The 23,169-nt window shown below is 44.1% G+C and overlaps 1 protein-coding gene across 14 annotated transcripts in view; it reads left to right on the top strand.

The window, feature by feature from the left end:
• SHROOM3 (shroom family member 3) overlaps nucleotides 1–23,169 on the top strand; it is a 348,763-nt gene that overhangs the window by 294,166 nt on the left and 31,428 nt on the right. For 10 of the 14 annotated variants that reach the window (XM_078003460.1, XM_015138480.3, XM_078003469.1 and 7 more), the window contains 2 exons: nucleotides 7,014–7,145; nucleotides 14,920–18,103. In XM_078003460.1, the coding sequence (XP_077859586.1) occupies nucleotides 7,014–7,145; nucleotides 14,920–18,103 (3,316 nt within the window). Of the gene's footprint in view, nucleotides 1–4,965; nucleotides 5,035–7,013; nucleotides 7,146–14,112; nucleotides 14,214–14,919; nucleotides 18,104–23,169 lie in introns of all 14 variants that reach the window. The other 4 variants (XM_078003466.1, XM_078003465.1, XM_078003468.1 and 1 more) reach the window with 2 other exon arrangements.

Genomic DNA, 23,169 nt, shown 5'->3' with positions numbered 1-23,169 from the left:
ATTGCTCAGAAACTTGTTTTGCATTCCCAAATCTCTCTGTGTTAGGGCAAAATCATCTAAGAAGGACATCATGTCACTTGCGAATTCCAGTTTCATCAGCCTACCCATCCCACGCAGTAAAGCTTCCTTGTTTGTGGTTAGGAATGCAACAAAAGGGCTTTGTTTGAATTACACCCACACACAAAACTTAGTTGGCTAAATTTTAAAATTAAACCATTTTCTGACTTACTGATATGCTCATGATGTGATGTACTTTAGGAAAATATTTCTTTATGTTCTTAAAGATCAAAGTGATCCCAAAATGTAAAATTAGCATGCCATGCTCTTTAGGAATGCTTATTAAATGTTTCCCATCATTGAAAAAGTCCATAAATAGCTGTTTAACTTTTTTTTTTAAACTCTCAAGCTACAGTGAATTATATTTTCAAAATGAGAGACTATTTTAAAAATACTTTGCTTTTCAATAGGTAATACATGCATATAGTATAAAATTTGAAAAGTTACAAAATGAAATACAGTGAAAATCAGTTTTCCTTCCCAGAGGCAGTCATTGTATCTAGTTTCTTAAGTGTCCTTCCAAAAATACTCTTTACATTAATATGTAATTAACATGTGATTATGTTTTCCCCCACATACTGTAGCAGACTGTACATGTAACTCTGCATTTTACTAGTGTAACTTAATATATTTGGAGGTATCTCCATGTCAGTATGTATAGAGATACTTCATCCTTTTTAACAGCCATTATATGGATGTACCACACTGAGTTAACTAGCCTGCTGCTAATGGGCATTTAGGTTGTCTTCCAATCTTTTGATGGATATGTTATTTTAAAAATCATTTGCTAGATGTCGCCAAGTTGGCCTTCATTCAGGTTGTACTGATATACACTGGTGGGCTATTTTTGGTCATCCTTTTCAATTCTCCCCTTATTTCATCACTTAACTCCTATCTGTACATTATGGAAGAATCTTATAAAACAAAGATTTATCTCAGAAGCCTTCTCCTAACATATGTTCTGCATCTAAAAGAAAAGTAGGGTTTTTTTTTCGTGTTTTTGTTTTTTTCAGGGCCTTTTGATTTGCTTTCTCCCCGCCCAAATCATCTTGTTCTTAATCTATTAGCACTGTGATGAAACCTGATACTCTACCCAGGGCAAATAAATAGTTACCTCTCCAACCTCCTCCAAAGAAAAAGCCCCGAAGTTGAGTTTGCTGTCTTCGTGTTGCAAGTATCGGGCCTACTTTCTAAAGCACTTATTTTATCTGTACTGTAGGAATTACTTCATTTGGTCTTTCCCGCAGAATATAAGCTCCTTAAGGGCAGATACAGTATCTTGGTCATTATTTCTTTAAAATGTCCGTTTAAAATTTAATTTTTAATTTTCTTAAATGGACATTTAATTGTACATATTTATGGGGTACATAACGATGTTTCAATACAAATAATGTATAGTGATAAGGATAATTGAATATTTTAAAATATCAGTTTCAACTCTTCTAGTCCTCATGTACCACGTCCCTGGAGCCCGACCCCATGTGTCACCTCCCTCACTTCTCCCTCTTCCAGGTTAGGCTTCATCATGAAAACAGGACATTGGGCGCGAGGTCCCCTCAACTTTTCGTGCTACCTACTTGCTTTCACATTTGCCAGCATCCGCCTTTCTTCTATCTCAACAGCACTGGCTTTCCTCCTCCATAAGCTCATACCCTTCACCTGAGCGTTTGAATCCCATCCCTTCCTGCCTGCTCCTGAGTCTTTAAGGAGTCCTCCTCCTGTGTCCTGTGTCGTCAGATGGGCCTGTGCACGCTCTCTGCCTTACAGGCACTTGCTTAAACTTCTCATTTAAAACAAAAACAGCAGGAACAAAACCTTTTCCCTCCCTGGCTCCCTCCAGTCTTGTAGCTACCACCCTCTTCTTCCCCTTTAGAAACAGGTTTTTGAAGGAATCATCTGCCCATACTGCCTCTGGCTTATCCCTTGTTCACCTTTAGCCCCATCCTAAATCATGCCATTGCAAGGACTTGCTAGTTGCCAAGTCCAGTGGCCATGCATCTACCCTCATCACACTAACTTCTTTACAGCGTTGCAGTGGTTGACAGTTTCCTCCTCCTCCTCACTCTCCCCACTAGAAATCTGTGAGACTCCCATACTTAACTTGTTTTCCTCCCTCTTCTGTGGAAGCTTTTCTTGGGCTTTTTCCCAGGCTCCCTCTCCCCTAAATTTTGACCGTTCTCAGAGACTCGTCCTTAAACTATTTCCTTTGTCTCCCTGTTCATTCTCCCCAAGTCACTTATTTTCTCTCAAAGGCCCTGTGTTTTGTGACTCGTAAATTTCTATATGCAGCCAAGCCCTCAGTCCTCTAGTCCCTCTCCTTGCCACACCTCTCCACTGAAAGTTCCACAGGCACTCATTCACATGCCCCAGAATTAGCTATCTGCATCCTGCTCATTTCCTCTTCTCTCTCTCCACTCCCATCCCCTCCATCTAAAATGAAATAAAATAAAATAAAATAAAATAAAATAAAATAAAATAAAATAAACCATCTCTCTGGAGGCTGGAGTGCAGTGGTACACAGTCATTGCTCACTACAGCCTCGAACTCCTGGGTTCAAGTGATTCTCCTACTTCAGCCTCTGAGTAGTGGGGACTACAGGTGGATGCTACCACACCCAGCTAATTAAAAAAAAAATTGAGCCCCCTGCCTCAGCCTCCCAAGTAACTCGGCTTATAGGCATAAGCAAACCAGAGGGCCTATCTGGAACCCCTGAAGTTATCAGTAAACATTGTCTCACACCTCATCTCCTTGACAGGAAAAGGCATCTTTTTTCCCGTGGAGCCTATGGAATTTATCAGTTTCTATTTCTCTTGGGTGGGAAAATCTTCTTGGCATCTAGCTAGGCATGGACAGATACCGTTAGGTGATGAAGTCACTGAAGAGCCATCCTTAGTGTCACGTGGTGCTGGTCTGAGGTCACCATCCATTGGTGTCCATTGGCTTCTCAAGGCCAATACCTAGTCCCAGGGCTAATTTGTACTACTGAGAGTGATTCTGCCAAAACTCTCTTCACTAAGTAGTGGGAATCAGCAGTAGGAAGATGACAGTTTGTTCTTTCTCATCTTTCTCCTAATGTATTTTGGGCCTACTGGGGTCTAAAGTGATACATACATAAAATGCCTCTAGGTATCTCATGCAAAGAGACTTTATTTTTTCACTGAGGCTGGGTCTTTGCTATGTGATTAAGCAGTGGCATTTGTTGAGTACCTGAAGTCATATATAACTGGGTTTAAAACCTTACTCCCAGACTTACTGTGTGATTCGGGCCAGCCCCTGACGGGTTTAGAACACTAGGAAGGATTTCTAATCATTGGATAGAACAAGGTGATAAACCAGGAATCTAAGTCAGTGAGGCAGCCTATCTTCAAGGAACTGGTTGAAGATGCAGCAGCCTAGTTTCTGGGGACTTTGGTGTCCAAAATTAGAGAAGGACTAGCAGCAAGAATGCTGAATTGCTAAGATACTGAGCCATGAACCCTCAGGCTCTCTGCCTACCTGCGCTGTGAAAAAGGTTGATTCAGCCAGGCACGGTGGCTCATGCCTGTAATTCCAGCACCTTGGGAAGCCAGGGTGGGCAGATCACAAGGTCAGGAGTTCAAGACCAGCCTGGCCAATATGGTGAAACCCCATCTCTACTAAAAATACAAAAAATTAGCCAGGCTTGGTGGCACATGCCTGTAATCCCAGCTACTCAGGAGGCTGAGGCAGCAGAACTGCTTGAACCCGGGAGGCGGAGGTTGCAGTGAGCTGAGATTGTGCCACTGCACTCCAGCCTGGGCGACAGAGCAAGACTCCATCTCAAAAAAAAAAAAAAAAAAAAGTTGATTCAACTTTAGAAGGCTAAGGCAGGCGGATCAGTTGAGGCCAGGAGTTTGAGACCAGCCTGGCCAACACGGTGAAACCCCGTCTCTATCAAAAAAAAAAAAAAAAATTTAGCCAGTCATGGTAGCGTGTGCCTGTAGTTCCAGCCTCCCACTCAGGAGGCTGAGGTAGGAGAATCACTTGAACCTGGGACACAGAGGTTGCAGTGAGCCGAGATTGCGCCACTGCACTCCAGCCTGGACAGCAGTGCTGAACTTCAAGGTTTAGTGGTTACATGGGACCTGTTAATGAAGATTAGAGAGGTATGGTGATATGGTTTGGCTGTGTCTCCATTCAAATCTCTACCAAAAAAAAAATTAGCCAGTAATGGTGGCATGTGCCTGTAGTTCCAGCCTCCTACTCAGGAAGCTAAAGTAGGAGAATCACTTGAACCCGGGAGGTGGAGGTTGCAGTGAGCTGAGATCGTGCCACTGCACTCCAGCCTGGGCAGCAGTGCTAAACTTCAAGGTTTAGTGATTACATGGGACCTGTTAATGAGGATTAAAGAGGTGATATGGTTAGGCTGTGTGCCCACCAAAATCTCACCTTTAATTCCTACGTGTTGTGGGAGGGAGCCGGTGGGAGGTAATTGAATCATGGAGGCAAGTCTTTCCCATGCTGTTCTCATGATAGTGAATAAGTCTCATGAGATCTAGGTTTTAAAAAGAGGAGTTCCCCTGCACAAGCTCTCTCTCTCTTTGCCTGCTTCCATCCATGTAAGACGTGACTTGCTGCTCCTTGCCTTCTGCCATGATTCTGAGGCCTCTCCCCAGCCATGTGGAAGTGTAAGTCCATTAAGCCTCTTTCTTTTGTAAATTGCTGAGTCTCAGGTATGTCTTTATCAGCAGCGTGAGAATGAACTAATACCTATGGGGACAAGGAGGCAAACAAATTATCATATATTGGCTTCTGCTGTTGATGTCTTGATTTTGCATCTACTTCATCTCTGTAGCCCAAGCTGTGCACCTGCTTCTTTTTGTTCCTTTATAGTTTCCAGGTGGGCAAGGTCTGTTTCTTTTTGGCCTATGTTTACCCCTGTTATTTCAGGTCACAGCCACTGCTCTGATGGCTCCCTTCCTCACCACCATGGCCAGGGTCCGACAGGCTGTGACCATGGTAAGTCTCAGGCCAGACTCTGCTATAATTATTGACTCAATACCTCTCTGGGGAGCTCGGGGCCGGGCGCCTCATCAGCACCAGTGGTTCCTGCCCATTCCCAACTCCCTCATCATTTACCATCCTTCCTTTTAGAGATCTCTAAAGGCTTGTCTCCCTACCCTGTTTACTCTTCATCAACTTATTAATAATGAATGATGATAATAAGACTTAACATTTTTTTAGCTCTTACTATGGGCCAGTTGTGTTTTCTCATTTTCAATCTCACAAAACCCTTGTGAATAGGTTCAACTATAATCTGCCTTTTATAGAGAAGGAAACTCAGTGCGATTAAGAAATTTACCTGAGATCTAAAAGCTAAAACCAGTGGTATTCAGTTTAACTGGATTAGAACCCAGGTTTGTCTTATCTCAGAGCTGATAGCTTTAGCTACATTCCAGCCTCTCTTCCTCTCTTGAGAGAGAGTTGAATTTTTCTCACTTTTCCTGACCTATTTGGCAACTCAAGCATTAGTCCACCTGACTACAGGCTCCTTCAATTCAGTAAATCTTTGTTGACTGACTGTTTAAAAAACAAAAACAAAAACAAAAAAAACTTGTATATTTGTTTCCCTTGCTTCACACAAGAACATTTTCCTATCACCCTAATCTCTCTTTAAGGAGTTGAAATATATGTGTGTGCGTGTGTGTGTGTGTGTGTGTGTGTGAGTGTTTTAAGTCATCATCCATTTTGAGAAGCTCTTCAGTGTCTGCTGTATTTTTAAAGTTATTTTAGATTAAGATGCGGTTAATCCAGCCTCTGATGAATCTTCTCACTTTCTAGATGAGCAAAGGCTTAGCTAAGAAGGGGAAGTAACTCACATAAGGTCAGACAGCAAGTTAATAACAAAGTCAGGGCAAGAGCCCAGATCTCCTGACACCTGGTCTAGTATTTTTCTGATGTCCTAATACATTAAATTTTATTGGCTTCAGGGGAATTGTTTTTCATTTATATTACAAAAACTAATTTATTTTTTCATAGAAAAGGGATAGGTGCATTTTTAGCTACAAGGCCAAGTACAATGAGTTGGAATAACTTAGTTATTATTTTCATATCCAAATGGATTCCTGGATCCCATATGTTTCTAAACTGCAGAAAAATTCTCCTACAGTCTTACAGTTCAAGAATTTTCAGCATGAAATGCCTGATAGATTACCTGACTTTTTTTGCCAAAAATAAGGCACAGCAACTCTCTCCTGACTGACCTTCTATAGTAGTGCAAGCTTCCTTCCCGAATTCATTCTTCAGTGTTGCAGTATGAAGGACACCCACATTTTCCCTTTGTCTTTGTCAATTCTTTGTGTTGTAAGGGCAGGATGTTTAAAAGTTGAAGTCATTGACTTGCAAAATGAGAAATTTTAGAGAGCACTTTGTTCTCCAGACCACGTAGCTTACAGCAGTGTTCACACTGAGGTTACTGCTAATCTTTATGCAGTTCTTACCAAGAAAGTAATAGTATCATTTATCCAGCAACAGGATATGACAGAGGACTTCAAAATCCCCAGAAAATGTTTTACCGTATATCGAAAGCCCTTTGGGAAATGGAAAGGAATTGTGGGCTCCCATTTTTATATATGGATAGATAGAGACCAAGAGGGACCAAGGCAACTCTGTGTGCTTTACATTAATAAAGTATAAAATGTTAACATGTAGGAAATCTAGGCAAAGATTATGTGAGAATTCTTTACACTAATTTTGCAACATTTTAATGCAAGTCTGAAATTATGTCAAAATAAGTAAAAATTTTTACAAGTTAAGCAGAGAATAGCAATGATTAGTCACAGAAATAAGTAGCAAAATCTTCTTCTTAGTATTGACTTGGTTGCTTTTCAATCTCTGAGGACACAGAGTGTTTGCTTCCAAATCCACAAGTCACATGGGTGAGGAGACTCAGCTGAGACTTTGGCTAACGCTGGGGGGTCCCTCCTGTGTCTCCCCAGGCGCAGTGAGCCTGCAGGCCGACCTCACTCGTGGCACACAACTAAGTCTGGGGAGAAGCAACCCGATGCCAGCATGATGCAGATATCTCAGGGTATGATCGGCCCTCCTTGGCACCAAAGCTACCATTCCAGGTAAGTTGCTATAGCTGAGACCAAAGGGTTTCTTTCTTTCTAATGTCATGTTCCCAGAAAAGAATTTTTTCTTCTCTGTTTTGAGAACATTTTTTCTTATACTCACATTAAATATTAAATCTCTATCAGCTGCTTTTCTCATCCTCTTACAGTGTTTGACGTGTATATGAGTTACCTTTATATGCTGGGCTAGATCAACTTGAAGATCAGAATTATTTGAAGCCCTGGCAGGCCATTTGAGATATTTATGGAGTCCATCAGTTCTCAGATATTTCTCCACTGATGCACTATATTAGACAAATTGAGATTTTTCTTCCTTCATTGCTTAAGTGTGCTTTCTGCTGTAGTCAAAACCGTATCCATTTTTATTCATGTGTTTGAACTCCCCACTTGATTTTGCTCTTTCAGTTAAGGTAGTTCGTCCATCTTAGCTCCAACAGCACAACAACTGACGTACTGAGGACCACTCAGTGTATACATTATCTCATGTAGTGACTCATAGACTTCTTTAAAACAGATACAGTAGTATTAACCCCATTTTGCAGAATAGAAAATTGAAGCTTGGGGTTGGGTGCAGTGGCTCGTTCCTGTAATCCCAGCACTTTGGGAGGCCAAGGAGGGCAGATCACCTGAGGTCAGGAGTTCAAGACCAGACTGGCCAACATGGTGAAACCCTGTCTCTCCTAAAAATACAAAAATTAGCCAGGTGCGGTGGCATGAACCTGTAATCCCAGCTACTCGAGAGACTGAGGCAGGAGAATCACTTGAACCTGGGAGGTGGAGGTTGCAGTGAGCTCAGATTGTGCCACTGCACTCCAGCCTGGGTAACAGAGTGAGACTCCAGCTCAAAAAAAAAAAAGGAAATTTAAGCTTGGAAAGATTAGTTTGTCCAAGCGCAAACAACTGATCAGTATCCAAGTCAAGACAAATCCAAGCCAGGTTTCAAAGCTGCTGCATGTAATCAGTAGATTATACTTCCTCTGTTTTTCTAGCTACTGTCGTATGGGTGAAGGTTTGGTGAGGAAGGAGAGCCCTCACAAGTGGTTTAGGAGAGGGGTTATAGAAGGAGGGAGCACAGCCTGACCACCACCGCACATTAGAGAGAACTACGCCAGGACTCCCCTCCACTTCAGACTTGGGACCCATACAAACTGGAATCTATCTTCTGATCTCAGGGAGTCAGACTCCGTAGCTTATCACTTTTGGGAAATGCTTAGATAGAGCTAATGGTAGCAAGGGCAGGAAAATAAGGGTCACTTAGTCCTTACATACAAAGGAGGTGCAAGTGTTGGTGTGTGTATGCATGTGTGTTGGGGGGAAGAGGGGAGGCTGGAAGCTTCTGGAAGGATTACTTAATGAACAGATGGTACCTATGCATTTGGCAAGGCCAGAACTCAGTCACAGCCCTTAATGCTCATGTCTGGTCAAGTCAAGGGCCAAATCCTAGACCTCTCACTGATGAACAGTAGCTCATGGAATTGAACAGGACAAACCTTTCTCAGCATATCAGGGTAGGCTTCGGGCCACAGGAAGAGATAATGTCCTGGTTCCCTCCTGGTTACAGATGCTTCTCTCCCTTGCTCATGTCCCTCCCAATCACCCTGAAAGAAATTATTCCCACCGTCTGAGCCATCTGTTCTCAGACAGCAGGTTTCCTAGCAGTGTCTCCTGACCCTTGACAAAGGCAGACTGCTTGTGCTTTACAGGCATGGAGGTGTTGAGGGCCTTTAGAAGATAAGGTGTGTGGAGTCTAACAATGAAGGAAGAATAGCATAGTGGTAAGGGACTGGGCCTTTAAGTCAGAGATTTAAATCTCCCCTTCCCCCTATGGTGTAAGCTTGAGCAAATCATTTAACCTTTGATCTTGGCTTCTTTTTCTGTAAAAAATAACTAGTACCTACGTCATTGGATTGTTGTGAGGATTATATAAAATAGCATATGTGCAATTCTTAAGTACACAGTAAGCACTCAATGAATGATGACTGATTATAATAATTAAGCTGAAGACTTCAGGACACCATGAAACCTGGTACTGAACTTGATAGTGAATGGCCGGCACACACTTATAAATGCAGGTGTGTATGTATTAACAGAGTGCCCTTCAACAGTGGGGTCTTTGAGTGTCCTTACTCCTAACCTTCTTACGAAGTCCTAAATCCAAAGCCATATTGTGACTTAAAAAATGTGCTGGCCCTTCAGCAGAAATAAGCGCTGCAATCAGTGCTTAGAATGACTGCTTACAGTAACTATGGTGAGCTCCGACAGGCCTCAGGGGAATGGGGCCATCAGCACCAGAAGTACAGTATTTTCAAGGCTGTACTTCTGCACCTCCTCCCCCCTCCTCAGCATCCCAGCCTCCAGAGGGCTTAGGCAGGTGGATCTGCCCTTGTGTTGTATCTACCACTCTGTCTCTCTGATTCAAGCTTCAAAATAGTTCCCCCTGACACAAGGACCGTCAGCACAAAAGCACTACATGTGGACAAAAGGAGAAAGGAAAGTTCAAATAACCCAAAACGTTACAGACGTGTGCATTCTCTCCTGCTGCAGCACAAACCACCCTGTGCTCTGTTCATTCCATGCCTGAGGCTTGCAGCTCTGGCAGAGGGCTTGGCCCATGCCAAGTTCCACCTGTGGGGTCTGATCTTGGCAGCTGCAGGTGCAGAGGCGCCCCAGGTGTGTTTCTGAGGAGAACAGTGGCATCTAGTGGTCCAGTGTGCCACATCAGGTGGCTGGTATCTCTCTGACAGCCTTAGTTTAAGTTCCAGAAACCAATCTCAGTCCTGAATTTATGGATCTGTTTCTTGTTGAGAAGCAGGCGTATGAGGGGGTGAGAGGATGAGGGAGGGACAGGAGTGAAGTGAGAGAGAGAGAGAGAAAGAGAAGTATGGAGAGACTGAGACTGAAAATGTGTAATTTAACTGTGAGCTAGGTTGGATTTGGAATTTCACTGAAATTGTATTTCAGCTGCTTTCTATCAGACCCTTGACATTCTGTTTTTGCTGCCCTACGGAAATCTCACCCAAAAGTACTTTAGAAGAGTCCTTGAAAAGTTATGTAGTCCAGCCCCCTGACAAGAGGCTGAAATAGCAATATCAAATCAGTGATTCATTCATTCAACAAATCTGTATGAGCACCCACAATATCTCAGATGCTTTGTAGGTATTGGGAGTACAATGGTGAACAAGACATAAAAAGCCCCCTACACCACAATATTTGTTTCACAAAATGTGTTCCGTGGAATAACAGTCCACTAGATACTCCTTAGGAAAAAAAAGTTTCTGGGATCAAGTAAGTTTAGAAAACATCTCTTAGTATTATATATTTCTCTTTTAGAACAACACCTGAAAAATGGTTTGGGAGAACAACAGTTTATAAAAGACTCAGAAATCTTGCAGTCAATAAAATTGTTTAGCTTATTTAGGTCAGTATTTTCCAAACATATTTAATCATCTAAGGAATTAGTGTTCTGTGAGCACACTTTAGGAAATGTTTTCATACACTTTATTTTGTGCTCTATGTTTTAAATATTTTTACAATAACTTTTTTTTTTTTTTTTTTTTTTTTTGCGATGGTTCTCACTGTGTAGCCCAGGCTGGGGTGTAGTGATGTGATCAAGGCTCACTCCAGCATTGACATTCTGGGCTCAAGGGATCCTCCCACCTCAGCCTCCCAAAGTGCTGGGATTACAGGCGTGAGCCACCATACCTGGTAGATACCTGTGTTTAAAATACTTTTAAACACACAAAATAGAATGATATTGTAAGAATACATATATCTACCACAGAATTAACAAGCATTTTATGTGGACTTCAGTTCTTTAAATATTATAGATACAGTTGCAGTCTCTTTCACATAACCAACGGGATATGATATAATGTCAAGTAGTGGTAAGTGCTGTGAAGAAAATAAAGCAGGGTAACAGGCACAAAGGAGAGAAGAGATACTCTTTAGTTAGTTCCAGGAGGCCCTCTCTGAATGAAAGGAGGGAGTAAGCCAGGTGAAGAGCATTCCAGGTGGTGGGTGCAGTGAGTACAAAGACTCTGAGACCCTGAGATAGGAACAAATTTCCTGGGTTTGAGTTTCAGCAGGGATACTATTATGCTGGAGTGCAGGGTACAAGAAGAAGAGCGAAAGAAAAAGGCTGGAGAAGTAGTCAGACCATGGTAAGAACTTTGATCCACTCAAGATGCACCCCTCTTGACAGTAAGGCTGGTTTTATGTGAGTTGGAATTGTTGCAGGATTGAGAACCTTCATTACAAGTTTTCTTACCCATCGCTAAAAGTGCCATTTTGGAGGTATCAATGGCAAAGGTAATAAAAATGAATATTTCCAGACAACAGTGGAAGAACTTATCCTAGAGAGTTATATCAGCGCCTGTATTCCCCAGGCAGCTTGGGAATGGTAATTCCGAAGGGACAGAACCCTCTCTGGGTAGGAGGGAGAGCACCTGACAGAAGCCTTCCATGGCCTTTCTACCTTAGGTTTGCTACAGGAAGGAACCCACTATACCCTTGCACTGGTCTGATTCTAGAGATATGTGTAACAGAGATTTCATATTTATAGACACCATCTATATTTTAAGATATGTTAGACCATGGCTCACACCTGTAATCCCAGCACTTTGGGAGGCCAAGGAGGGTGGATCATTTGAGGTCAGGAGTTTGAGACCTGCCTGGCCAACATGGTGAAACCCCGTCTCTACTAAAAATACAAAAATTTGCTGGGTGTGGTGGCACACACCTGTAATCACAGCCACTTGGAGGGCCGAGGCAGGAGAATCACTTGAACGTGGGAGAGAGCGGTTGCAGTGAGCCAAGATCACGCCACTGCACTCCAGCCTGGGCGACAGAGCGAGACTCTATCTCAAAGAAAAAAACAAACAAACAAACAAAAAAAGGTATGTTAAGGATAGTATTTTCCCCACTCAGTAGTGTTTCAGTTAACTATCAGTTTATTTACTTTGATTTGTTGTGTGTGTTCCTAAGTTAGATTTGAATTATCCTTTCAATGAAAGACTGCTAAAATTCTCAGCAGTTGGGAGGAGGATTACCTAATGTTTCCTACCTTCATAGAAATGGTGAATGAAACAGCCCTTATGGGGTTCCATTTCCCCTGGAAGTATTAGCTCTAAAAAGGAAGCAGACTGGGTCATACAAGATTATCCACAACAAGGCTGTCTGATGCCTCTTTAGTACAACCTCTTTATTTAGAAAGGAATGAAGAAATTCGGGGTAGAGGGTAGAATCTTTGACATATGCCATGCCATTGAGTACCGGGTCTGATTTCCCTGATCTGGCTGGTTTGGGAGCTATTTCCTTCCTTTCTCCCTTGAATTTATACCTATCCATCCCAAAGTAGGATGTGCCATTCAGTAAGCTGACTTTCTCTGATACAGAAAAATTACATTCTTGAGGAGAGCTGCTGAAAGTGTGGTCCTTCTTTTCCTTAAATTCCAGCACAAATTTTGACTCAGAATATGGTTCTTCTAGTCTCAACATATTATCTGGAGATATTCCAGCCACAAGGCATTATCACATACTTGGCCAATAAGACACTACATTTATTTACATGTGATCTAGAAATATAAGAATACATCATGAATTTTAATAGGGTTGAAATGCCTATCCATTTAAAAATAGAAAATCTTGGGCAAGAACTTCTAGTGATTTACCCTTCTTTAGAGAACAGTGAGTCACAAACATTGGAACCACTTATTCCTTCCTATATGCCCTCCCCATGTGTATTTATAGAGAGACAGAGACAGACATGTTTTAGAGCAGTTTTAGTTTCACAGTGAAATTGAACAGAAAGTCCAGAGATTTCCCATATAGTCCCTGTCCCCATACATGCATAGCCTCCTCCATTATCAGCAGCCCCCACCAGAGTAGTACATTTCTTACAACTGATAAACCTACATTGACACATCATAATCACCCAAAGTCCATAGTTTATATTAGGGTTCACTGTTGCTGTTGTGCATTTTGTAGGTCTGGACAAATGTATAATGGCATGTATCCACCATTATAGTATCATACAGAATAGTTTCACTGCCCTAAAAATCCTCTGTGCTCCACCCGTTCCTCCTTGCATCGCCCCTAAGACCTGGCAACCACTGATCTTTTTATTGTCTCCATTGTTTTGCCTTTTCCAGAATGTCAGTCATGTAGTTGGAATCATATGGTTTGTAGCCTTTTCAGACTGGCTTCTTTCATCTAGTAAAATACATTTTAGTTTCCTTCATTTTTTTTTTCATGGCTTGACAGCATTTTCTTTTTTTAAGTAATGAATAATATTCCATTGTGTAGATATACCACAGTTTATTCACCTACTGCAGGACAGCCTTGTTGCTTCCATGTTTTGGCAATTATGAATAAAATTGCTATAAACATCCATGTGTGGGTTTTTGTGTGGACATGAGTTTTCAGCTCCTTTGGATAAATGCCAAGGAATGTGATCACTGGACCTTATGGTTAAGAGTATGTTTTTGTAAGAAACTGCCAAACTTCTTTTAAAAGTGGCTGTGCCATTTTGCATTACCACCCGCAATGAATGAGAGCTTCTCTTGCTCCACATCCTCACCAGCATTTGGTGTTGCCAATGTTCTGGATTTTGGCTGTTCTAATAGGTGTGTAGTGGTACACACTTGGTTTGGTTTGGTTGTTTTTTGTTTTTGCGTATGACACAGCCCTCAGGAGGTCCTGAGAACATGTTCCCCAGTATCTTGTTGTTTTAATTTGTAATTTCCTAGTGACTTAGGATGACAGCCTTTTCATTTGCTTATTCGCCATCTGTATATCTTCTTAGGATGTCTTTGGCCAGTTTTTAAATCAGGTTGCTTTCTTATTGTCGAATTTTAAGTGATTTTAATATATATATATAGAGAGAGAGTTTATAAGTAATTTTATTTTGAGACAACTGTCTGGAGTTTACAATGCCATGATTGATAGTCTTTTTCCTCTTCTCCAGACGGGCTCTGAAAACCATCTGGAGGAGCTTGTAAATGAGAAGGCCTTGCCCTCCTAAATGTATGAGGAGGCTTTGCTTTGGCTTTTGGAAGTCATCCACAGGTGATGGAATCCCAGCACCCAAGAGCCCCTATGATTAAGCCTTCTTATAAAGCTTCCCTTTCCTTCCCTCTTTCCCCTTCTCTCTGCCTCTCATGAGCTTTTTCTGACTCTAATTTCTCTCATTCAGCTTTGTGTTTAGCTTTCTTACCACAAACAAATTGTTTCTAGTGCAGTTGAGATTCCAGGAAGATTGCCAGGGTGTATCCTTCAATTCCATAAAAAGGAAAGATATTAACTAAAAACATACACATGTGCACACAAAGTCTCCTTCACCCATGCCTATTCTCTTACTAAGCTTTTCTCCTCTTCACACAAACAACCCCAGCAGATACACAATTTCGGTCTCAATCACTCTTCCACCTCTCTCATTTCTTGGCGCATGCGGAATGTCATTTCCAGTATGCAGCAAGTCACATCAAAGTGCTGCCTGTGCCCAAAGGCCACGTGGCTTCCTCTGAGCTCCTCATTCCTCCTTGCTAGCCTGGGTGATTAATTGGAGGCAAATAGGTTAGAGTGTTGGGCAGTTACTCCTAGCGATGACAAACAAGGAGGCTGAGCAAGGCCCAAATATGGCCCTTTTTACCCACCCTTCCAAACACCAAACCTCTTGCACAAGAGAACATTTATAAGCTGGGTCCTCTGCCTGTAAGCCTACTAAATGATAACAGCTCAGTGGTGCTGACTGCTTTGTCTCCCTTTCTTCCAGCTCCTCTACTAGTGACCTCTCCAACTATGACCATGCCTATCTAAGGCGGAGCCCTGACCAGTGCAGCTCTCAGGGGAGCATGGAGAGCCTGGAGCCCAGTGGGGCATACCCACCCTGTCATCTTTCCCCTGCCAAGTCCACCGGCAGCATTGACCAGCTCAGCCACTTCCATAACAAGAGAGACTCGGCTTACAGCTCTTTCTCCACCAGTTCTAGCATCCTGGAGTATCCGCCCCCTAGCATCTCTGCCCGGGAGCGTTCAAGCTCCATGGACAATACTTCTGCTCGAGGTGGCCTCCTTGAAGGGATGAGGCAGGCAGATATTCGCTATGTCAAGACAGTCTATGACACCCGGAGGGGAGTCTCAGCAGAGTATGAGGTGAACTCTTCAGCCCTGCTGCTTCAAGGTAGGGAGGCCCGAGCCTCAGCAGATGGTCAGGGCTATGATAAATGGTCTAATATTCCTCGGGGCAAGGGAGTGCCACCCCCATCCTGGAGCCAGCAGTGCCCCAGTTCCTTGGAGACTGCCACGGACAACCTTCCTCCTAAGGTGGGTGCACCCCTGCCTCCAGCTCGGAGTGACAGTTATGCAGCATTTCGGCACCGTGAGCGGCCCAGCTCCTGGTCTAGCCTTGATCAGAAACGGCTCTGCCGGCCTCAGGCAAACTCTTTAGGCTCCCTGAAGTCTCCATTCATAGAGGAGCAGCTGCATACTGTGCTGGAGAAGAGTCCAGAGAACAGCCCCCCAGTGAAGCCCAAGCATAACTATACCCAGAAGGCCCAACCTGGCCAACCTCTGCTGCCGACCAGCATCTACCCTGTACCTTCCCTGGAGCCACACTTTGCCCAGGTGCCTCAGCCTTCTGTGAGTAGCAACGGTCTGGTGTACCCTGCACTGGCCAAGGAGAGTGGATACATAGCCCCTCAGGGAGCGTGCAACAAGATGGCTACCATTGATGAGAATGGGAACCAGAATGGATCTAGCAGGCCTGGGTTTGCCTTTTGCCAGCCCTTAGAACATGACTTGCTGTCCCCAGTGGAGAAGAAACCAGAAGCTACAGTCAAGTATGTCCCCTCCAAAGTCCATTTTTCTTCAGTGCCTGAAAATGAGGAGGATGCCTCCCTGAAGAGACATCTCACACCTCCCCAAGGCAACAGCCCACATTCCAATGAGAGAAAGAGCACCCACAGCAACAAACCATCTTCTCATCCCCACGGCCTCAAATGCCCTCAGGCTCAGGCCTGGCCAGTGGGTGAAGACAAGAGATCTTCCAGGCTCTCAGAGCCTTGGGAGGGTGATTTCCAGGAAGACCACAATGCCAACCTCTGGAGGAGGCTGGAGAGAGAAGGCCTAGGCCAGAGCCTGTCAGGCAACTTTGGCAAGACCAAGTCAGCCTTCTCATCTCTCCAGAACATTCCTGAGAGTCTGAGAAGACACAGCAGCCTGGAGCTAGGCCGGGGAGCCCAGGAGGGTTACCCGGGAGGCAGGCCCACCTGTGCAGTCAACACCAAGGCAGAAGACCCTGGGAGGAAAGCCGCTCCTGACCTTGGGAGCCATCTGGACCGGCAGCTTTCCTACCCGCGGCCCGAGGGGAGGACCGGTGCCTCGGCCTCTTTCCACAGCACAGACCCAAGGCCTGAAGAGCTGCCTGCCGCCTCGCACCCGCACACATCCAGTCTCGGCCGGAGGGGGCCCGGCCCAGGCAGCGCCTCGGCTCTTCAGGGCTTTCAGTACGGGAAGCCCCACTGCTCGGTGCTGGAGAAGGTCTCCAGATTCGAGCAGCGAGAGCAAGGGAGCCAGAGACCGAGTGTGGGCGGCTCCGGTTTTGGCCAGAACTATAGGCCCCACAGGACAGTCTCAACTTCCAGTACTTCTGGGAATGACTTCGAGGAGATGAAAGCCCACATCCGTTTCTCTGAGTCAGCTGAACCCCTAGGCAACGGGGAGCAGCACTTCAAAAACGGGGAGCTGACGTTGGAAGAGGCTTCCCGGCAGCCCTGTGGTCAGCAGCTGAGCGGAGGAGCCTCGGACAGCGGCCGTGGCCCCCAGAGGCCGGATGCTCGGCTCCTCCGCAGCCAGAGCACCTTCCAGCTCTCCAGCGAGCCAGAGAGGGAGCCCGAGTGGCGGGACAGGCCCGGATCGCCCGAGTCGCCCCTGCTGGATGCCCCCTTCAGTCGCGCCTACCGGAACAGCATCAAGGATGCTCAGTCTCGTGTCTTGGGGGCCACTTCCTTTCGACGCCGAGACCTGGAGCTGGGGGCGCCTGTGGCATCGAAGTCCTGGCGGCCGCGGCCTTCCTCGGCCCACGTGGGGCTGCGGAGCCCCGAGGCGCCGGCTTCCGCCTCCCCGCACACGCCCCGGGAGCGGCACAGTGTGACCCCTGCGGAGGGCGACCTGGCCAGGCCCATGCCCGCTGCCGCCCGGAGAGGGGCTCGCCGGCGCCTGACTCCCGAGCAGAAGAAGCGCTCCTACTCCGAGCCCGAGAAGATGAACGAGGTGGGGGTCGCGGAGGAGGCCGAACCAACACCCCTGGGCCCGCAGAGGAATGGGATGCGTTTCCCGGAGAGCAACGTGGCCGACCGGCGCCGCCTCTTCGAGCGCGATGGCAAGGCCTGCTCCACGCTCAGCCTGTCGGGGCCCGAGCTGAAGCAGTTCCAGCAGAGCGCCCTGGCCGACTACATCCAGCGCAAGACCGGCAAGAGGCCTACCTCCGCCGCCGGCTGCAGCCTCCAGGAGCCCGGGCCACTGCGCGAGCGCGCCCAGAGTGCCTACCTCCAGCCTGGCCCCGCGGCGCTGGAACCCTCCGGCCTCACCTCAGCCTCCAGCTTGAGCTCGCTGCGGGAGCCCAGCCTGCAGCCCCGCAGGGAGGCCACACTCCTGCCGGCCACAGTTGCAGAAACCCCGCAGGCTCCCCGAGATCGCAGCAGCTCCTTTGCCGGTGGCCGCCGCCTCTGGGAACGGCGACGCGGGGACCCACAGGTCCCAAGGGAGCTGCTCAGTGGAGCAAACGGTGGAACAAGGGGCACCCAGAGAGTGGATGAGACCCACAGGGAGCCATCCTCCTGGGGGGCCAGGGCTGGGAAGTCCATGTCAGCTGAGGACCTGCTGGAACGCTCAGACGTCCTCGCCGGCCCTGTCCACGTGAGGTCCAGGTCATCTCCCGCCACTGCGGACAAGCACCAGGTATGTGCAACCAGCAAGTCCTGGCCTCGGACTGTCCCTTCCTCCCTAGAAGCTTTAATGGGGCTCCCCAACCCCCCACACTCTCACTCCCTCTCCCAGTTCAGTTTTCCTTGTGAAAACAGAAAAGTAGCATTTGTTTTCATGAGTTGAGTTTCTCAAGTGTCCCTGCCTGGTTTCCTTATAAAGATATAGGTATCTAGATTACCTATATTGTTATACAGATTATCTATCTATCTCCTTTTTAGGAAGTCACCACCTCTCAATGCAAAAATGCAAGGTTAGGAAAAATTAGGGATTATCTTTTTTGTTTTTTGTTTTTTAATGGATTAGAGTGTGGATCTGAGTATTTAAAACGTTTTAGCTTTGCACCCTTTCTGTTTCTATTGGACTTTGCATCTACAAAATAGCTAGAGTGATTGACATTGATAGTCATTGGTTATTGAATTCCTGGCCCTCAGCTAAGTGTGTGGCAGGTCCTGAGCTAAGTGTAATCTACATTTATTACTTCATTTAACCCTCACGATAATCCTGTGCAGTAGAGTATATTATACATGTCAGACCCCTGTGTCTGAGACTCCCACCTGAGCTCTTTCTGTGCATTATCCTGGTGAGGAGAGAAAATAAAAACTCAAAATCACACATAAAAGGATTTTCTAATAAAGGCACCAAATGCTGCAAGGGTTATAAAGTACTTTCCCCTGAAAATTTTAAGCAATGCTAGGAATAGAAGCTGAGCATTCTGACTCCTAGGAGCCTATTAATTTCCCCAATTCTTAGCCTATCCTCAGGCTTCACTTCCACTGGAGATCAGTGGCCTGCCTCATGCTTCCCTTCCCACCAAAGAAAATAATAGGAATCACATACCTGTTAGCACAGGGAAGGAAGAACTCTGCTCCACTGCCTCCTCTCAGATTCTGCTGTTTTCCCTTTCAGAGAAGTCAGCCATTCAGCAAGCATCTGTAGAGCATGTGTTGTATGAAAAATGCTGTGTTACAGCATCAAAGGATACACAAAGGAAAAAAAAGGCTCATGCCTTTCTGGGGTTCACAATTAAGCAAAGAAGACGGCCTTATATATATAAATAATTCTAATATGACTAGTGAATGTTTTGGGAATGGTGATCAGTAATATGCTATGTTAAGGAAAGTGATTAATTCTGAGGTGATCTGAAAGTACTTCTCCTGAAGGTAAATGGGATTTGGGGCCAGGATGTAAAAGATGGGCATGATGACAAGAGATTAGGCGAGAGGGAATACATTGATCGGAAGAAACCAGTTGAGACAAAGAAAGATTCAGCAGTTACTGGCTGAGAAGTTTGCTGCACTCTAGCACACACATACAAACACCCTTCTGAGAGAAAATACTGTCCCTTCCCAGATGTTTTCTGTTTAGAATTGTACAGAAATATATTCTCCCAGTATAAACCCCCCACAAATGTAGAGGCAGCTTCCCATAAGCCTTCAGTAGCTTTTTCCTCCTTCAGAATGAACACAGCTAATTCTGACTCCCTATCCTACCAATAACACACATTTAAAATCCATATATGTAACACGCAATTTCATCTAGCTTGATAGATTTTAGCAACTTAACTGCATAGCAGTCTAAACACCCTCCTTTCTCTCCCCGTGTTTTAAAGAAAATAGAAATGCTTAGGTGAAAACCAAATCATTATTGTTTATTCCCCATTAGATATTGTTATTTTGTCTTAGAGGTTGGTTGGATGGCTATGAATGTTATTTTATCTTTTCCCCCAAATATTTCTTAAGCCTGGTTGATTAAGAAATAAAGCTAAAACATGGGTGTTAAGGGAAGTGAAGAGATTCCTCCAAATCCCAATTAAATACTTTGTATTATTTGGGAAACTTTTTAGAAAGACAAGTGAATACAGAATAGTACTTGGGTACCCTTTTCATAAAGGGAATGCCATATTTAGATGTTATTTAATTTGGGGAATATGCAGGCAGAGGGGGAAATATTTCCAAATGAAATACTTCTTTTGTACTGCTTTGCTCCAACAAATTCTGAAATTTCTGAACAATGCGTCGTCTCTTATATTGTCACTGTGCCAGGACTGCATTCTTGAACTTCCTCCTGGTCTCCTGCACAGCAGCCAGACCTACGCTGACTGGAGAAGCATCTCACGGCAAGGTGGTCTGCTCCTTGCATCCTCTTCGGCATCTGCCTTATTTGTAGTTATGATGAGTTAAAAATAAAACAAAGTTATTCTCACCACATAACTATTGTGGTTATTATATATATATATATATATATATATTTCCTATTGAATACATTTCAAGAACATTACCAGTAAGCTTTTGGGAAGGTTTGTTAATCATTTTTCTCATCCTTGCTTTAGAGAATTCTGACAAGTTAAGTGACCTTGTAGAGGCTGTCTGCCTGAGTTAAAACCAAAATGTGGAGTGTGTTTCTGCTGCTGGCTTAGTTGATGCTATCTCCAACAAATGCTGCTTGCTCTTACCAGTCAGATGCTGACAGGGCAGGATTTTACAAGTTTTTGACAAGGATTTAGCTCTTTTTCAAAATTCTCATTAGTGAGGCCTTTCTGCCTCCAAAAACAAAGTCATCATGGAAATCAGTTCCTCTGTATATGACAATTGATCCATCTCTGGCCTGAAATAATGACTGCAGGAGGCTACCATTTTGAACTACTTGTAGCCTGAGACCTTCTCATATATTTGGCAGGTCTGGCCTTTCCTCAGCCAGCTTGAAATCCTCTCTGAAACATGCAACCCTCCATTTTCTTCTCTGTAATTCTTCTTCATTGCAGAATAAATAGATACTAGTGGTGCAGCTTAAGTGCACATCAGACTCTTGCCTGTTACCACTTTCTTTCTGTGAGACCTTGGAAAGCTTAACCTGTTAAAAGTGGGTAGGACCTGCAAAGCTACAGAAAGATATCCAACATTTCTGCCTTAGAGACAGAAATGTGTATCTGTTCATTGCATAGATTTAAAATATAGTAGAGCCTATGAAGAGAAACCCTTGGAGAAATAAGATTACTGGTGGGGATTTTTCCCCCAGATGCTAAGTTAGAGACTTCTCTGGTTCTCACAGTATTTTGTCTGATGTATAACATAATCACTGTGAGATGCTGTGACAAACCTTATTGAATTGCTGAGGAAATTGCTCAATGCATGGAACCACAGTATTGGAATATAGACTTGATTCTGTGGAATGCAACTTGTAAATCTTTTTTAATACCTTTCTACACGCACACATTTAAGCTTATACAAAACAGAATCGACTTTCCACAAAATGTGAAGACACAAATAGCTAACAATAATCAAAATTTTGCTATGTGCCAGTCATTGTGTTGTGTTTTATAAGTATAAAGTTAGTCTTGGCTGGGTGCTGTGGTGCACACCTGTAATCCCAGCACCTTGGGAGGCCAAAGTGGGTAGATAGCTTGAGGCCAGGAGTTCGAGATCAGCCTGGCCAACATGGCAAAACCCCATCTCTACTAAAAATACAAAAATTAGCTAGGCATGGTGGTGTGCATCTGTAGTCCCAGCTACTTGGGAGACTGAGGCATGAGAATTGCTTGAACTCAGGAGGCAGAGGTTGCAGTGAGCTGACATCGCGCCACTGCCCTCCAGCCTGGGCAACAGAGCGAGACTCTGTCTCAAAAAATAAAATAAAATAAAATTAGTCCTCACATCTGTGCAATGAGGTAAATACTATTATTATCTCTAAGTTACAGAAGAATGAACCAAGTCACAAAGAGGATACAAAATTTGCCCAAAGTAGTAAGGTGAGGTTTTGACCCCATACTGCCTGACTGCAGAGTCTTTAAGTCAATATACCATGCCGTCTCCTTGAATAAAAAGAGGCTGGGAATGGGGAAAGAGAGGCAAGAGTTAAACGTTCTGTATCTGAAAATATCAGCCAATGAATTTATTTCATTTTAACATTTATTGATTACTATTTCAGTCATGCATCATATAATGGTCAAGGATGGACCAGATATGCGACAGTGGTCCCATAAGGTTATAATACCATACTTTTACCGTACCTTCTCCATGTTTAGAAACAAAAATACATATCATTGTGTTGCAACTGCCTACAGTATTCAGTACAGTAATATGCTGTACAAGTTTGTAGCCTAGGAGCAATAGGCCTATACCATATATCCTAGGGATGTAGTAGTCTATGTCATCTGGTTTCTGTAAGCACACTCTATGATGTTTGCACAAGGACAAAATTGCCTAATGATGCATTTCTCAGAACATATCCCTGTTGTTAAGTGACACATGACATCAGATTTTTCATAAGGATTTCTAGTTAATTGTAGTAGTTACTTGAAATATTCTAAAGTAGGTGAATATTGTTGTCTTCACATTTCATCAGTGACAGAGATATTGAGATAACTAACTTGCAACCCAAAACAAGAGGACTGAGATTCAGTAGACTTTAGATTTACATTATTATTATTATTATTATTATTATTATTATTATTATTTTTGGAGACGGAGTTGCATGATCTCAGCTCACTGCAAGCTCCGCCTCCCGGGTTCACGTCATTCTCCTTCCTCAGCCTCCCGAGTACCTGGGACTACAGGCGTCTGCCACCATGCCCAGGTAATTTTTTTTGTACTTTTAGTAGAGACAGGGTTTCACCGTGTTAGCCAGGATGGTCTCGATCTCCTGACCTCGTGATCCGCCCGTCTCCGCCTCCCAAAGTGCTGGGATCACAGGCGTGAGCCACCGTGCCCAGCTGATTTACATTATTAAGTATGCTAAGAATTGGTGTATTTTTAAGTCAATTTTGAGATAATTAACAAAAATAAATTAGACAAGAAGTTGGTATAATTCTATGCCTAGTATTTTTCCCATAGCCACTGCTTTTTTGCTGTAATTGCCATAATAAGTACTTTGTACTTCTTACCAGTTCACAGAAAATTTAAGTCTTGACAGTGAATATATGCTTAAATTAAAGCAAGAAATGCAACAGGAATTTATCTTCTTGGACTTGTATCAGATTGGGAAGATATTTTCCTTTGTCCAAGTGGTATTTTGATTGACAGAAGATTGAGAGAATTCTCTCA

The sequence above is a fragment of the Macaca mulatta genome, chromosome 5 (genome assembly GCF_049350105.2).
Source record: "Macaca mulatta isolate MMU2019108-1 chromosome 5, T2T-MMU8v2.0, whole genome shotgun sequence".
NCBI lineage: Eukaryota > Metazoa > Chordata > Mammalia > Primates > Cercopithecidae > Macaca > Macaca mulatta.
This window is presented reverse-complemented; position numbering and strand designations above follow the sequence as displayed.